The following is a 17,884-nucleotide window of genomic DNA, read 5'->3' as shown; positions in this document are numbered from 1 at the left end:
AACCAAGAATGTGTCTATGTGTTAGGTTGTGTGGATATCAAAGGTTACCAATTTCAGCAATTACTCTTAATCTATAATAAAACTGTTCTACTGCACATTCCTGTAGCTTTTTTATATACAAAAAGTACTTAACGCTAATCCAAAATACCAATGCAGACTCACTTTTCTCTCGGCATTCCGTTTGGGTGTATGGCTGTACATTGTAATAGGCATATGTATTGGTATGAGTACATACCTGTCAACCCATACGGTTTACCCATATTCTTATACTGGGAAATTTTGTTTTCAGGTTCAAATGGCGTACAGCCGTTTCAATGCGGGCAAACATTTTTTTTGTCTATTTGTTTGTGTTTCTCCCTTGCGATGAGACTTTGTAGGATGAACGTTGATATTTATAAGGGCACGGGGTGACCAATAAGGTCTGAATTGGTCTGTAATAAGGTAGGCACTGATAAGGGGTTGGCAGGTATGCGAGTACTGTCATTGAACATCTATGATGGACTTCAAATTATAAATTATACAAGAAGCCGGAAGGAATCTCTTCAATTGAAAACATTTCTGACTGTAGTGGGACCTGAAACAAAATCATAACCAAAATTTGTAAATCAGATTTAATATGGCTGCCATAACTGACTACCAATTCACTACGCTTGCATAAGTTGATAAAGCGGTACAGTAATGGTGACAGCGGCTCCATCTAGTGTCGGGTATTAGTGTCGCACAGTTCCATTCTGGGCATATGATTCACTCAAACACTGAATAGAAGATATTTGACATTCGAGGTCACGATTCTCAAAAATGTTTCTTTCTGTTGCATTATTTTCCCTATCTTGTTTGTAATGCAAGTAAATTGTTTGCACATCGATTGTACGGTTTTGTGCAGATAATTCTCGAAACGCATGATTCGATGCACATAACATGAGTTTGAGAATTGACGAATCAATGTGTCTAATATAGGGTCAGTGTTGTTTTTTTAAATCTCAGGTGTTGACGCGGAGAGGCGTTCCGGCGGAGGCCCCACGTACGTGTACGAGTGCATGAGCACCACGGCCAGACTGCTGATGCCCCGGGCCAACACTCTGCTAAGCTTCTCCTCCAGGTCAGCGAGATCGACCTCCTTCCAGACCTCCAGTTTCTCGCCGGTCGAACCTGCTCCACCCACCATGCGAAACGAATTCATCTTCTGTCGAAGGCTCAGCAGCAAATGCCTACTAATGCACAAGAATTGCGAGCAGTTTAAGTAACTGTCTAGTCCTTATCACAGGGCAATTTCTATCCAATGCAACATGAAGACCACTCCGCGTCATTACCATCCATCACGGTCCCATGCAATGTCACGATCCAGTAACCGCATTATAACGGTTTGTGCTTTCCGCGTTGTGTTAATAGCGCTCCCTAATAGAAGAACCGTGTTATAGCGAAAACGCGTTAAGCGAGGACTCACCGTACCTGTAACAATCGGATGTGCTTCCTTTCCTGGGAGCTGACATTTCTGCTGTTGGAGAACCACTCTCTCCTCCACCTCGATTACTTCTTCATAGAGTACCTCGGGCATTCGGATTTCCTTTTGGGAAAAGCAAAATTGACTGAAGGGCAGAATATACATTTTTGTGGCTAATGAATATGGCCCTTGGGGTGCAAGTAAAAAATAGCTTCAACCACAATGATTCCCATCAATAAAGAACCACTGCAGATTAAATGCTTTCATGTGCACATCGGTCTTCATGAAACCACACACTTGGGAAATTAGCTGAGATGCAGAAAGCCGTTTGAAACAATACTTTAGGATATACAATTTAATATGAAAACAGTGGAATATTAATTCAACCTTTAATCAGTTTAGTTTAAACATGCTATTTCACATCAGTGTGTTCTCACCTGAAACCAAAAATAATACAATTATTTTCATGAATGCATTTTTTATTCGAATAGTTATTTTACTCCATTAAATACAAGTGGCTGTACAATACATCATTCCATATCTTGCTTTGCTGGGGCCTGCCAGGTAAGGCCCAGGTATAGGTGGATATGTGAAAAGGTCGGATTTGAGTACACCTTTAGAAAGTTTGTTATATAATGCACAAATAGGTTACTAGAAACAAATAAATCACAAACTGCTTTAAACTTGGGAAAATGTTTTACTGTGTTTCATAAGTGAATATACATGAGATTAAGAACATATTGCTGCATGTGAAAAGGTTGAATTTGTGGTTTGAGGATATGCTTTTGTGGTTTGTTACCACGAGGGTTAGTTATGTTACATAACTGGATGATTCATGATCCTCCTTCCGTAAAGGACAGCTCAAACAAATGTGTAACTTGGTTTCTATTAACCACCTATGTGCCCCTCAACCATCGAACAAAGATGCTCACTGCGACACACACTTTCAGATGCGCTTCTACGGCCGTCTGGAACGCTCTTCCTTCCGATATTAGGCAGCACTTTTAAACCTTTTAAACCTAGATTGAAAACGTATTTCTTGAGAACAGCTTTTTGTGTTTGGTTTGTTGTCCCTTCCCCCGCACCTCCGATTAGCACGGTTGACCACGCAACGGTGCAAAAGAAGTTGAAACACACAGTGCATACATTGACAAAATCACGTACCAGGTCAAATATTTTGGGTCGGGCCTGGTTGCCGATGTGCAGCAGGTCTCGGAATCCGCGCGTGATGAGCAGGGCCATGCGCTCACCCTTGCGCTCCAGCAGCGCATTCGTGGCCACCGTGGTACCCATGCGGATCCACTCCACGGCCGCGGTGTCCAGGGGCAGCCCCGCGGGCATTGCCATGCCCGTCTCCTGCGAGTTCCAACGGGTTAAGTCGCACAGGATTGGTCGGCGAAGGTCTCCAGTCGCCTCATTCCCAGGGACTTGTTGTTAAAGGGCCACAACCTCTGCGAAACTGCCCTCGGAATTGTTGAACCCCCAATATCTTGCCACTCTTGTATCTTTCTAGTGTCTTCTCACACTCTACGTTCTCAATCTTTGCCGTCTGTTCTTCCTTCTTCTAGCGCTCAATCCACGCTTTGGCTCTTTTTTTTCTTCTCGCCCCCCCCTTCAATGGAACAAACTTTCCCTCCCCATTAAAGTCACCTTCGCTCACTAGTTCCCACTCCTAACTCAAAACTCACTATTTTCCATAGCTAACCACACATCCCCTTAATCTCCCCCTGATAACCACCACCTTAACTGTTCCCTCTTCATACTCTCATGATATGACTATCACTCATTCCCCATTCATTCAATCCATTCATCATCATCTACTGTCATCAACGTTCGCTTTCACAGAATTCACGCATCACAGATATGCCCATTGCATCCTCTCGTCTATTTTATTCACCTCATCTCCACCATTACATTCACACACGTACCGTTCTCAATTATTTGTAAAGTGCCTTGATTAAGGCGCAATATAAATTCCGTTTAAATTTCGAATGAAATTATCTAGGTTTCGAAAATGTATATTACCTATAGAATAAGTCAATGGTTTGACACACGCGAAACTGAATGCACAATTATTGTGCCAATGTGGACGAAATGTCAGTTTGTCTAAGAACGTCTGACACTGTGGTATTTTCTGAGGATGTTTCCCTCATCACAAAAGGTGGACAAATTATATCAATCTGAATTACAGTCCTGATTGAATTTTAGGGCCACGTAAAAAAGCCACCTCATATTTATACGTATTCTTGCGTTCAAATTGATGAATAGCGACTTACAACTCTTTGTCTGAATTATTCAGGAAATCGCTTTGATTTATGTGCGGTGTTTAGCTTAAATGCAAATTATACTCATTATTACCGATATTTTTTCAGTAAAATCAAATAAAACAATTGGTATATTTGTTAGTCATGCCATCATTATTACACAAGGCTATCACAAAGGCACCATTTTACAGATGAGTACTGTATAGGCTGAAGTACATTCACAGTATAGGGTGATATATTTTTTATGAGGCAGCTTTCTAGTCATTTTATTTGTTTGTAAATTTGGACAGTGATGCCAGCACGTGACCTACTCTTTGCTAAATTAATCCCACATCATCTGTTAACCTCCACTCTGAAGCAGACAAGCGTATGTTTGGTGAAACTGCCTTTTGACGAATGAGTTTGAGATTCAGTGAGCGTTTGCCGGTGAGATATTTACAAGTTAAATTTAAACAGTGACGACGATGATGAACGTGGTGGTGGTGATGATGCTGCCGAGTGTGAACCTCCTGCAAGATGCGGCGGATGCCCTCGCGGGGAGCATCAGGGTAGTGCGCGGGGTCCTCGGACAGCAGCTTGAGGACACGCACTCGGCCACCGGGGCAGCGTGCGAACACGTCCGTGAAGGTGCCGCCGCGGTCGATGGCAAACTGGAACGTCCCCTTGGCCGTCACCGGCGTCGCCATACTGCCATCACGTTCGCAGCGCGGGCGGCGAAACAGTCAAACGCCCGCAAGCACCAATGGGTGCCCCATGGTCCTGAAGTTTCTATTGAAGATTATGTTCTTACGTTTCCATTGAAGATTACGTTCATGTTAGGCTCACTTCCAGGGAATGCCACCGACCGCTTTGAAAGGCAGCGATACAGCACAATTGCTTTAAAATGACTATCGCGTGCAGTAACAGTACAGCTAAGTAATATGCACTATTGGCCGTTTCACTATTGTATAAAATGCATAGGAAGTATTAAGTGCACTTAAGCTTTTCAAGGTTTTTCCATCGAAAGACACAAGTGGTTTACTCCATAAAATTTAAAGACCAATCTATAGACGTTGCTCCTATAATGTAAATTGTATGTTTGCGTATGGCAATATGTTCAGGAGCTGAATGCCAATGTTGAGATCTACTTGCCACGAGAAGGTTTTGCTTTTCCTCCATTTAAGGAACACAGACTACAGTGTTTTACAATATGGTCTAAAGTTTGGGTTGCATGGCCAGTCGCTCTGTGCCTTATCTTAATGTAATAGTAGTACACAAGTTATTAATTGATGGAAATCTGTTAAGCAACACATTCTGATTTACACGGTAACATGAAGTGTCATTTATTAACAAAGAATGTGCCAACAATGCCACAATTTCCAGGTTGAGATACTGCAAAAAAGTTATCCACGTTTTTCTTGAATGTTTTTTTTCCAGATCTTCCTAATGCAACCCGATGGACTGCATGATGGGTAAGGAAAATGATGTACATGTATAGGATACCTAAACACCTCAGCAACTTAAAGCACCCTTCCCTACATCATATCTCAATCTCAACCATTCCATTGCCCTGCTGCAGTGCAGCCAAGAGGCACCATGTGGCAGCTATTCTTTATGTAACTCCACGTTTACCAGACTGCGGGCCTGGATCACCAATGGGCATTCGTTTTAAAAACGAGGTCATGAATATTGTAGTATATCAGTGCATGCACTTCGAATGCTATGAAGATACATTGCCACTGGAATGTAAATTGACATGTCTAGACATTTAATATTAAACAGGGTGATCGATTTTTGGATACACCACTAAAATAATGGAACATTATTAAAGTTTCATTCAAAGTCTCTACATATTTCTGACCAATCTCAACGCACTCGTGATATCTTTGAACACTCTTCTGACTTTACCCAGCATAGTCATCATCACTTTGACAATATTCAATAGGCTGTTGAGAAAATAACAGGGTCATTAGAAATCAGTGCGGTATCAATAAATATCTTACATGAATGTTTACAATCTGCGTTCATAACGTTACAGTTCTGTGACGTTATGCATGCGCCTTGTGATCCAGAACTGTGGAGGGGTTCGAGGGTTGGTGGATCGCACAAATGTAGCTCAACTTCCTTCCCGTGGGCACTGAGAAGCCATATAACCATGTCTGGCCAGAATACGCTCCAGAAAAATTGTCGACTCCAGTGTTCCTTCTGTATAGGATAGAGCGCTTCCCTCTCGCACGTCCAGACTTTTCTGAAGGTGCTCCAGTTTCCTCCGACATGTAAACACACTTTTTGTTGTTGTTGTTGTTGTCGATAACACCTTAATGAAAGGAATTGCAGAGCTCGGGCAAATTGTTGGTTCATTGCGTTTGGCTGCCTTCAACGCTTGTCTTTGATTCCTCCCTCGCTCATTTGAATTTGTACTCTATGCTTCGGTAATTGAATACTGTACCGCGCGTTACAAGTTTAACTGTTAAACGTTGCACTTGCGCAAGGTCATGCATGAGAGGCAGTGTACGGCCAACGGGGGCTGAATCCAGTAGATAAATACACATCACGAACGACGACATCAACGCACACTTTTGCTTTCACAATTGTGGCTAATACGCAGCACGGCACTCTGAATGCAAGCATCGTCACTCAATGCCACGTGGTAATGGGTGCTGTTGTAGTTCGCTTGCAGATGTTTTAAATTGTAGCTTTACCCAGGCGATCTGATCAGGCTGCAGCGCAAACAGTACCGAGTGGTTTTATTTTTAAGACTTAAGGGATGATGCGATTGTGTCGCACGGTTTCCGGACTGAGAAACAGAAAGAAAGCTTGGATTTAAAGCTTTCGTGACTGCAGTAATTCATATTCAAGATGACCGTTTGAGTTATGGTCGAAACGTCGTGAGAATTTTTTATTGTTTTATATATATTTTATTATTTTGTTGTTTCCCTTCAACGTGACTTTACCGAAAAAACTAAGAATAAGAAAGAAAGCTGTCTCGGTTTATGATACAGGTGGCGTCGTTCGCCTTTAATTAAAGAGGGCCACGTGGTTGGGTCGCCACGTGGTTGTGAAAGTGCGTGGTTTGTGAATGTGGAGTTTCCATTGGGGTCAGGAAACGAGAAATAGCACCCAACACACAGGGAGCCACACTCAACTATTACTCTGTGTTAATTGCAGGATCGTGGCGGTAATTTGGCCATACTTCACCACGCTGGTCAATTGCAGGTTGGCGAAGGCGGTGAGAATTGCCGCGGTGGTGGGGGGGGTGGTGGTACAAAACGCGAGTACAGTGTACAACAACATACAATCAGCATGTGTATCATAATCGTCAGCCATGATCAATCTACTGCTGGACGAGGGCCTCTCCTGCCGTGGGGAGTTACGTGACAACACGCACGCTGGCGGTGGTCAGTGGACGAGTTTGCTGCAATAGAGTTTAAATTGCACCGGGGCCTGACGCGTGTCTTGCAAAACAGTGAAGCCAGTTGGCGATGATGACACACACTTTGCCACGTGTGCATCAAGATATTGCACGCATGACCGCCGCGGAAATTTAAGTGCCCGTGCCATTTATTCGTATCTGTTTAAGAGTTGTCTGGATGGTGATGATGGTGCTGATGATACGCAGGAACAATGCAAACACAGGACCCTCTCGTCATCTCGCATTCACCGCAGCCTTGTTTAATAAACAACAGCGAACACCCACCTCCAAGACTGTCAGCGACCACAACACTGCAGCCTCCACGAACACAACCGCTTGCTGCTGCTGCTGATGGTGGTTGTGGTTGGCTGCGTCCTAACCACATCTCCCTCCACTCTCCTCGTTTTGCGTAATTTATGATGGTGATTTTAATTGGAGGGGAATTTGAGACAAACGTCCCCCTTCCAACGAACGCCGATTGGCCCGCGTGGGAACTCCCACCCACAAGAGCCGTAATTGAAGGCGCGCGTTCAAAATGCCTTTCTGCAGTGCTGGAGGGGGTTATCGCCATGTCCACGATATATCGTGGTTATTGCGATGGCAACTATATATCGTGGTTATCGCGATGTCCACGATATATAGTTGCCATCGCGATAACCACGATATATCGCGGTTATCGTGATGTCCACGGTATCGATGTCCACGATATAACGATATACCGTGGACATCGCGATATCGACGATATATCGTGGACATCGCGATAACCACTTACCATGATATTTACGACGCGATATTTTAACATTTATATCGTGAAACACGTGGTGCGACATAACGTGGGTATCGCGATATCGACGATATATCACGGTTATCGCCTACCGCGATATATCGCCTACCACGGTAAGCCGTTAATCCCCGACGAGCTATGCGACGATGTTTAATGTTATTGAAAGTACAAAAGAGCACAATAACGGCTCGATACAAATGTCAACTACAAAGGGGAAACTGATATCACGATAATCGTCACATCGTGAACATCACCGCGGCAAAAACCGTCAACACTGTATTAACCGGTGACATGGTCTCTATCCTTCCTAAAGGCCTTAACCTTGCCGTTACCCCACGCACAATTCCAGTGGATGAGATCATTGCTGAGGTAGAATCAGCAGTTAGACTCCTTCCACATAATGAGGCAGAGATGACTAGACATGAGGTTGCTAAAATAATTGAGAATAGCAAAGTTCCAAAAGTAAATATTAGCTCTAACGAGGCAAAAGCCTTAAGAGAGCTGCGTGTAAACAAGGATATCCAAATCCTAGCAGCTGATAAAGGCCGCACTACTGTAGTGATGTCACGAGCCGATTATGATAATAAAATTAGAAATTTACTAGAGGAAAGTACCTACATTAAAATTAAACGAGATCCAACTAATACTTTAGAACGTAAGACCACTGCAATAATTGCAAATTCATTAATCCCTGAAAATGAGCAATACCAAATTAAGCCAAGGGCCTCAAAACCACCTAGACTGTATGGGCTACCAAAGATTCATAAAATCGGCATCCCATTACGACCCATAGTCAGTACAATTGGCTCTGCCACATATCAATTAGCAAAATATATAACCAAACATATACAGCCCTACATCGGTAGGACATCTTCATTCATAAAAAATTCAGAACATCTTGTGAATGTGATTAAAGATATTAAACTTACTCCTGATGATATTCTGGTAAGTTTTGATGTAATTTCTCTATTCACTAAGGTTCCAGTGGACGAATCGCTTAAATTACTTGATACACTACTAAAGAATACCAAAAAAACTTGCTGGCCATTGTTTAAATAACACTTACTTCTTATGGAGAGGGGATTTCTTGAAACAAAAGGAAGGAGCAGCAATGGGTTCTCCTTTATCCCCTGCTATAGCAAATTTGTACATGGAAAACTTTGAAATAAGAGCACTTGCCTCGAGCACATTAAAACCATCCTTTTGGTTTAGATATGTGGATGACACTTTGGTTGTCTGGTCACATGGTAAAGATACACTTAATGATTTTCTAAATCATCTCAATGCACAAAACCCGGCCATCCAGTTCACCATGGAAATGGAGGTGAATAACATACTCCCATTCCTAGATATTTTGCTTGGACATGGCCTAAACGGTAAAATAACACACAGCGTTTACAGAAAGCAAACGCACACTGATGCCTATCTGAATGTAGAATCACATCATCATCCAGCTCAGAAATCCTCTCTTATCAAGACGCTCATACATCGGGCTAAAACAGTGTCAGATGGTGAGAGTCTAGTGAGAGAGATTAAACACGTTAAAGACGCACTACGACAGAATGGCTACAATAATGCTCAAATTAACAGAGCACTGAATGCCAAATCACGATCGCAAAGCAATACTGCTGAAAGCGACCAAATTGTTAAAACAATAAAAATTCCATATATCTCAGGAGTAACTGACAAATTAGCCCGTGTTTTGCAAAAGCAAAACATTACAGTAAGATTTGGTACAGTACACAAAATTCAAAAACTAGTATCTTGCACTAAAGACGCATTACCTAAATTATCAACAGAAGGTGTATATCGGATTAATTGTTTATGTGGCAGCTGCTACATTGGACAGACGGGACGTAACATCAGCGTAAGACTAAAAGAACATCAGAGAAATATTAAATTATCTCAAACACAACTGTCGGCAGTGGCAGAACATGCTTGTCAACAAGGACACTCAATTGATTTTGACAATGTTGCAGTGGTGTGTAAAACTAATTATTACTGGCAAAGACTAATTAGAGAATCCATTAAAATTGAGAGAAACAAGAATAACTTTAATCGCTCTGACAGCTACAGGCTTAGTGCGGCCTGGAAGCGTATTATTAAATAATACACATTACATTTTGATTTAAAGAATTACTAATCTACAACTCATTACTAATCATAACCAATGACTGATTACTAATCAATTATATAATTACAATACCCCCCTCCGCCTCTAATCACTGCACCTGATATGAGTTAAGTGATGACGTCACCCTGCTGCTGCTCTATATAAAACCGGGAGCAAGCGAGGGCTTTACTATTCTGGCGAATTGCCCGATGATGCTGGATGTATTTACCAGCGAAACGGCGTACTCCAACTGTAAATGTTGTGGATTCACTCTTCAACACACTGGTGGGCTAAAGTAGTGAATTATTTGTCTTTTTGTCAACGTGACACTTTTTTTGCTGATTGGCCGTGTCGGGTGGTGGAGGGTTACGACACATTTATAAATAAACGCGATCTAACCCAAAAACCTTTATTATGAAAAACAGTTTTACGTATTCATTTTGATGATTGGTGTTAATGATGCTACTTATTATGCTACTGTCTGTGATCTTGCATGCTGCTTGTTTGCTTGATATGTGGATGCACACACTCATGTTGTAAATATATTTTAAAAACGCAATTACGAAGGGTTAAACAATACACTATCATTCATGAACATCCCAATCATGTTTGTACACATTTCTGGGAATCCTCAACAGAAATACTTTACAGAATCAGTCACCAATGGTTCTGATTTTTTTTATTAGGCCGTATGATTGTTGTCCGTATGGACCTGAAAACTCAATTTCCATGTACAAGAATACCGGGTAAACCGTATGGGTTGACAGGTATGATGGTGATGATGCTGATTCACCTCTCCTGATTTCAAATGTTCTATCTCGTCAACACACACACAAAAACACAACCAACACTTTATTTTCATTTCACCTGCCCACCAACTCCATACCTGTCAACCCCTTATCAGTGCCCCTACCTTATTACAGACCAATTCACACCTTATTGGTGACTCCGTGCCCCTTACAAATCTCAACGTCCATCCTACAAAGTCCCATCACAAGTGAGAAACACAAAATATAGACAATGTATTATTTTTGTTGTTTGCCCTTATTGAAACAGCTGTACTCCGTATGGACCTGAAAACTCAATTTCCCTGTACAGAATACGGAGTAAACCGTGATGGGTTGACACGGTATGGAATAAAATTTGGTGTGCCACGTGGATTATATTTTATAAATTACATCGCAAAGATTGTGAGAGAATGGCATCGGCTCACAGACCCCCCCATCATCCAGCAGTGGATTGTTGTTTTATATTTTTTTATTATTTTATTGTTTCCCTATCTACGTGGTGACTTTACCGAAAGAACCAAGAATATAAATCCCTGCAGTCACGAAAGCTTTAAATAAAAAAAGGTTCACAAATTTAACTACGATGGAAACCGCTCACAAAAAAACTCACATTCGTCAATAACATCGTGGCCTTGAAAGAAAACAAGTATCGTATATGGCGAGGCGACGTTTCGGGCAATGACCCTTTGTAGCACAAAATCCATTGTAGAACATTGCAGTATCTCGTACCCTTATAACAAATTGAAACAGTCTGCACTGTTAAGGTTTAATACAACGTTAGTGCGTGGATCCATCTAAGTTAATTGATTTTAAACAATGGAAAATGTATACGCTCTATTTAATGAAAAAAGTGTCTAAATTATGCTTTGTAGTTTGTAATGTTTTATAGATTGTTTTATTATGATTATGGTTTTATAGTTGTTCTGTTTTTCATGTTTTATCGATTATTATTATGTTATATATATTTTTTATGTTTTGTCGATTGTTTATAAATTGGGAATGCGTCACATCCGGTCCCCACCCGCGCACGCGCACGTGGATTTACAGTGCGCACTGTAAGGAGGCCACCACGCACTGCGGCTTCGAGTCGGGCACAGCTCTTACGATCGAACACAGATCCCTTGCACAAACGTAGACATCGCTTACAGTTGTCTCATAGGTCACGTTGAGCCCCTCGCACACATCAACTCAAAACTCCGGCACACGCCAGGTGTCCTATCTGCGTCTCCCGCACCTTTCGATTTAGCACGGTTGGGTGCGTACGGTACGAAATAAGTTCCAGCGTCCCTACGTACAGGTAACAAAGCATGGCCGGGCTGGAGCTGCTGTCAGACCAGGGCTACCGCATTGACGGCAGGAAGGCGTCCGAGCTGAGGAAGATCGCGTGTCGCATGGGAGTGTTCGCGCAGGCCGACGGCTCGGCCTACGTGGAGCAGGGCAACACCAAGGCCCTGGCCGTAGTCTACGGTCCCCACGAGGTGTGTCTCAATCGCTGTGGTTTTTCTGCTCACCGTGCTCTTATGACCCCAGGACACTGCAGTGGTTGTGGTGTCTTGAACCCGAAGACGTGTCTCTGGACTTTTGGTCTCCTGATCTCAAGTCGTGTCGTTTGTGTGTCTGTGCAGGCGAATGGGACCCACGGGGTTTTTCGTCGATCAATCTCCATCGCTTCCTGATCTCGATGGGTTTCTCTCATGTGTTTAATCAATGGGCTTCTCCTGAGGTGTCTATCATTGTTTCCATGGTCTCCTGGTTCCTCCGGCTTCTTGATCTCCATCGCATTTCTTCCTCTGATATCTGTGGTCGATGTGTCTTCCAATGTCTGGCTTCCTGATCTCACCAATCTAGACGCCTTGGCCACATCCTCAGTGTTCTACCGATTCCATGATGTCTGGGCTCCAAGTGTCATCAGGCAGCTGATCTCTCGTGCATCTCTCCATCCCCTCTCGAGAGGGCTATGGATCCCACAGAATGCGTCCGTTTGGTCTTATTGTCTCGATGATCTTGTCTCCTGGTCTATCTCCTCTGTGATCTCTGTCACCCACGAGGTGTGTCTGTTCAGCCTCCTAACCTCAATTGTCTTCTGGTGGCACCGATCACCTGGGCGGTGTCGTGAACTAACAGTAGCGCGAATCCAGTGGCCGCTATATTGTTGTAATAATACTTACCGTAAAAATCCGTTGCTGTCCGATGTTAAATATGTCCCAGGTCACTCTTGCAAAGGAGACTGTTATGGCGTCTTGAGTTCTCACCTGGTTTAAACAAACTAAACTGTTGGGCCTCCTTGTTGAAGCCTGTCACTTTGCCCCCTTTTCAGATGCGTGGCAACAGAGGGAAGGCGATGCACGACCGAGCGCTGGTGAACTGCCAGTACAGCATGGCCACCTTCAGCACGGGGGAGCGCAAGAGGCGGCCTCACGGTGACCGCAAGTCAATCGAGATGTCGATGCACCTGAGGCAGACCTTCGAGGCGGCGATCATGACGCAGCAGTACCCACGCTCCCAGATTGACATCTACGTGCAAGTGCGTCTGCTTCCTTTACAATGCGCATACCACGTCAACTCATACGGTTCACCCCATATTCTTGTACAGGGAAATGTAGTTTTCAGGTCCATATGGCGTACAGCCGTTTCAATACGAGCAACATGTGTCTATTTGTGTGTCTACCTTGTGATGGGACTTTGTAGGATGAACGTTGAGATTTATAAGGGCATGGGGTGACCGATAAGGTCTGAATTGGTCTGCAATAAGGTAGGCACTGATAAGGGGTTGACAGGTGTGAATACGTGGCATTTCATTTGCGGTGTTCGTGCAGTGCGATCTGGAATTACGCTTTTAAACATTTTTGCGTTTATGAATTATTGATATTTACTAATATAGTCCGTTTCTAAAAAGTATATATTTTTTAAATCTACCGTATTGCCAAGGATTTTTCTATCTCATTTTTACAATTTGCCGACTTCCAAAATGTTTAAACATGTACAAAATGTTACGTTGAGCTGGTTGATTTCTGTAGAAATCCTAATTGATACCTTCAATACCACCCTGGACAATTCCTGCAGTAATTATTATTTTATTTTCTGGTTAAAATATACCCATCTAGGTCCGTCCAGCCCCATGCCTGGTGATTCCAAAATTCTGAGCCTATAATGAGTATTTTTTTTATTCAAATGTCACAACACATTGAGCAGGAGCATATACATGATTGTTACAATCTACGTATTAGATGAGTTTTGATTGCATTTCTATAAAGGGAAGTGATAGAGAGGGAAGTGATAGAGAGGCAAGGTAATGTATGAGCCATATGTGATTGAGAATACATTCATAACATGTAATGTGTATAGTTATCGTCAACATAAACATCACAACTTAAAGCCTGTACCAATGCAAGCATAAAGTTTTTTTTACAATTTGTATTATATATTTAATGTGCACATACGAAAAAAAAATCACAATCAAATTAGTACATTATCATAGCATATGGCATCACAACACCACTACGGTTTAATAGATTGTCATAGTCTACAGTATTTTCACTGTCGGAGCCAATGCTTCTATGTGGCTTTGCCCAAGTAGATAATTTACAAGAATATTTTAAGTTCAGAAACAATGCATGGTGATGCCAGCGCACGTGACCTACTCTTTCTAATAATATCACAGGATCTTTAATGTCTGCTGTGAAGCAAACGACATTATTGGTTGATACACCTGCGGTATAAATCAGGGCGGCTGCTGGCTATATACCATGGACTTCTGTAACAAGCAGCAAATGCTCTACTGTTCGGCTGTCATATTAAACAAATGTTCGTCATGTACACAGATCCTGCAATCGGACGGAGGCAACTACTGCGCTTGCGTTAATGCAGCCACTCTCGCACTGGTGGACGCGGGAATCCCGCTCAAGGACTACGTCTGTGCTTGCTCGGTGGGCTTCGTGGATGACACTCCTCTCGTGGACATCAGCTTCGTGGAGGAGTCGGCGGGGGGACCAGAGCTCGCCCTTGCGTTGCTTCCAAAGAGCGAGCAGATTGCACTACTGGAGCTCAACTCACGGCTCCACCAGGACCACCTGCCAGCCGTACTGGAGGCCGCCACACGTGCCTGCAAGGATGTGCACGCCGTGCTGGACCGTGTGGTGCGCGAGCACTTGCAGGAGGCCACGTCCCAGCTTGGTTACTGAAACCAGAGTACTACTGGATCAGCATTGTTGTGTTTGTACCCATTTATCATTCTAATGATAGGGATGCTGCCATGGGGGGTCATGGATAGCACACCGGACTTGTAATCTGGAGATTGTAATTTCAGAGTTGGTGAGAGTTGGCGTGTTTAATCAAATTTGTGTACTTTTCGGGTATTTTTTTTAAGTGTGGAAAATCTGGACCATGACTGGCACACATCGGTGAATCACATCATGGGACCAGCAATGCCCACTGTAAAACAGACTGTATCTATTTTTTTTAAAGTTAATACATCCACGGTAAAAATAAGAGCAGCTGATTGTGCTTGAAATGTGAATGCTCTATTGCTTGCCCATGTCACTACCCACAGATACTTTTGTCGTGTGGTAAAAATAAGTTATTTATACATGCTGGAATAAGTTTAATTGATAAAGCTAATATTTTATGTGCAGCTATTAAAATCAAGTCTGATTCGCACAACTTCCGATGAGAATCTATTCCAGAATCTCAGCAGTTCCAGCAATGATCTCCGATATGGTATTTGACCCTTGAACCACCTGGTCATTTTATTCCTCCATTAGGATGTTTTGTGAAGTGCCTGTTGAATTATTGTTTTTTTTAACAAAAATATTGGCATATTGGGATGTACGTTTGTAAGTATTGTCCGGTAAGATTTTGTCTTAATAAAGTACAGCAAATAAGTTACTGTGGTTGAGTACGTAATGCATAAGTACATATACTTGGTAGTGGACTGCAAACATGTTTCACCTTAAAATCCTTTTGACATTAATGAATTGCATCCATACACACTGGAAGATGGTCTATATTCAGAACTGGTTAAACTCGTCTTAATGCCCAGAAAATAATACGAGCATTTGGTGGTGCTCACCTGCATTGTTAGGTGAAATGAATAAAAAACACATTTGGATGCCACTACTGGACAAAAACAGCAGGGAAGAAAGGAAGAGTAAAATCGGGGTAGGAGGGGGAAGGTCTTGACCCGTCAGTGGAAAGTTACGGGCTGACAACATAACCCTCATTGTTAATTCTGAGTGGAGAAAATGTCACGTTCTCATGGTGGAAAGCATCCTCTCCATAGGACATTTTCCTGCTTCTCATTGTGCTACTGCTGCTTCAATAGATAATAGGTGATGTTTCCTAACCCCTGATGTGATTTTCCAAGTTAACCCCTGTTTTCCATGAACTAGATCAGTGACCTTACAGAGTCAGGACAGTACTGTATATAATATCGTCTTGTGACAATGTGATTCAATACATTGTCATAATTGTGCTGAAATTTGATCCCGGATGTTTTTATTGCTATGTAGGGCTGGCCATCAGTTTCTTGTGGCGCTTTACATCACTCAACTACAAACGTACAATTGGAAAATGTATCTTTCGAACAAGCAAGTTTCAATGCACGTATCGTGAACATAGATGTAATGCACTTGTATCTGAGGACCATTTAAGTTTCGGGCATGCCTTGGGATTACTTTGCCAATTGAATCCTTCGTCATGTGCATTCAACTTAAGTGTGGAAAGATCCCGGAGCATTTTAAGAAATCTCGCAACATACCAGCTCCGCACATACGGGTTCACAATCATGCGCCGCTGTAACCACACGATGTGGCTAACCTTTTAGTTGTAGCACCCCCCCATCCAATCATCCCAAAAAAACCTCTTAAGATCACATCTTTCAGCAACCACACCGCACAGAGATTGGCTGTGAATCCTAATGTGTAAATGAATGGAGCAGGCGGGTGTGGTTTATGTTTTATATTTATAAAAAATGTTTTGCTAGTTTGTACGAGTTGCAGCGCCGATTGCACTCCGCGTCCGTCTCCCGTTCACGTTTCATTCAACGCAATGCGAACGCGCGCACTCGAACGGGCAATGCTGGGGGAAAATCGCAATACATTTTAAGCGTTCCTCTTTCACGCGCGGCTTTTGTTGTTGTTAAATTACAATTAAGCCGGTCAATTTACCATTCGCGGCTTTTGCGCAAACTTCGTTTAATTAACGACCGCTGAGCAAGGCAAGGCCTTCGCAAGTTCACCCGACAGCCTCTCGGACACCCGCCTTTACATTTCACACAACGCATAGACGCCTTCTCGAAGTCGCGAGACGCCTCACGATTCGCCCGCGCCCGGCCCACGTGACTTCCCACCTTCTGGCGACGTGGATTGGGCACCCCCCCCCCCGCGCTCTGCGCCGATTCTCCCCCTATCCGCTCTGGTAAATATAACGGCGACGTCATCCGTAGACTTGGTGTGGAGAGGTGTGTGTGGGGGGGGTGAGATACTCGATTGCGCGTGACGTCATGTAGTCGACACATCGGCGGCCATGTTTGTAAGGGGTACGAACCGCCGGGCTTTTATTTAGGGACGTCGCCAATCTGTCGCTGTCGGGTGACGCAACGCGGAGCCCTCGTTTGGTCCGTGTGTAAGCGTACGGTGGGGGTAAGTGGGGAGGGGGGGTGAGTGGGGGGTGGTAAGTGGGGGGTAAGTGCAAACAGAAAATCCATGAAAAAAACGTCAAAATATTCCTGAAAAAATCACCGTACACCAACAACGCTGTGTGCAAAAACTCCCAGTGGGATGCAAGTCAAACAACAACAACCACAAGACAACTTAGATGAAGGCCATCAGTCTAACTCCGTACTACAATAAACAAAAACATGGCAAAAACAAAAAAAGTTTTCGAAATCACCAAAAAATAAAGCCATAATTGCAATGCAACGGGTGTCGTGGGGTGGTAGTGAGGGGAGGGGTAGTGGGGCGTGGGGGGGGTATTATTAGTGGTGGTGGGGGTAGTGGGGGGGTGTAGTGTTGGTGGGGGGTAGTGAGGGGGTAGTGGGGGGGGTAGTGCCTCCCTAAGCAACATGGCTGCCGGCGGAGTCATCGGCGTTGTCATTGGTGGGTTCC

General features: G+C 43.3%; 2 protein-coding genes across 3 annotated transcripts in view; one reads left to right on the top strand and one right to left on the bottom strand.

The window, feature by feature from the left end:
• The window catches only part of OPLAH (5-oxoprolinase, ATP-hydrolysing), a 38,200-nt gene extending 30,585 nt beyond the window's left edge, over positions 1-7,615 (bottom strand). The window contains exons 1-5 of one of the 2 annotated variants that reach the window (XM_032957712.2): positions 7,382-7,615; positions 4,212-4,392; positions 2,606-2,797; positions 1,450-1,564; positions 1,026-1,149 (exon numbers count right to left, since the gene is read on the bottom strand). In XM_032957712.2, the coding sequence (XP_032813603.2) occupies positions 1,026-1,149; positions 1,450-1,564; positions 2,606-2,797; positions 4,212-4,391 (611 nt within the window). In that variant the 5' untranslated portion in view covers position 4,392; positions 7,382-7,615. The remainder of the gene's footprint in view (positions 1-1,025; positions 1,150-1,449; positions 1,565-2,605; positions 2,798-4,211; positions 4,393-7,381) is intronic. The other variant, XM_032957713.2, reaches the window with a different exon arrangement.
• Positions 7,616-11,930: 4,315 nt separating this feature from the next.
• On the top strand, positions 11,931-15,321 carry EXOSC4 (exosome component 4). The gene is made up of 3 exons (XM_032957714.2): positions 11,931-12,259; positions 13,099-13,305; positions 14,603-15,321. Exons 1-3 carry the CDS (start codon positions 12,089-12,091, stop codon positions 14,960-14,962), a joined length of 738 nt encoding a protein of 245 aa, XP_032813605.1. The 5' UTR covers positions 11,931-12,088; the 3' UTR covers positions 14,963-15,321.
• The last annotated feature ends 2,563 nt before the right edge of the window (positions 15,322-17,884 follow it).

This window comes from Petromyzon marinus, chromosome 20 (genome assembly GCF_048934315.1).
Source record: "Petromyzon marinus isolate PM22_M1 ecotype Great Lakes invasive population chromosome 20, UKy_Petmar_22M1.pri1.0, whole genome shotgun sequence".
In the NCBI taxonomy this organism is placed as follows: Eukaryota; Metazoa; Chordata; class Hyperoartia; order Petromyzontiformes; family Petromyzontidae; genus Petromyzon; species Petromyzon marinus.
This window is presented reverse-complemented; position numbering and strand designations above follow the sequence as displayed.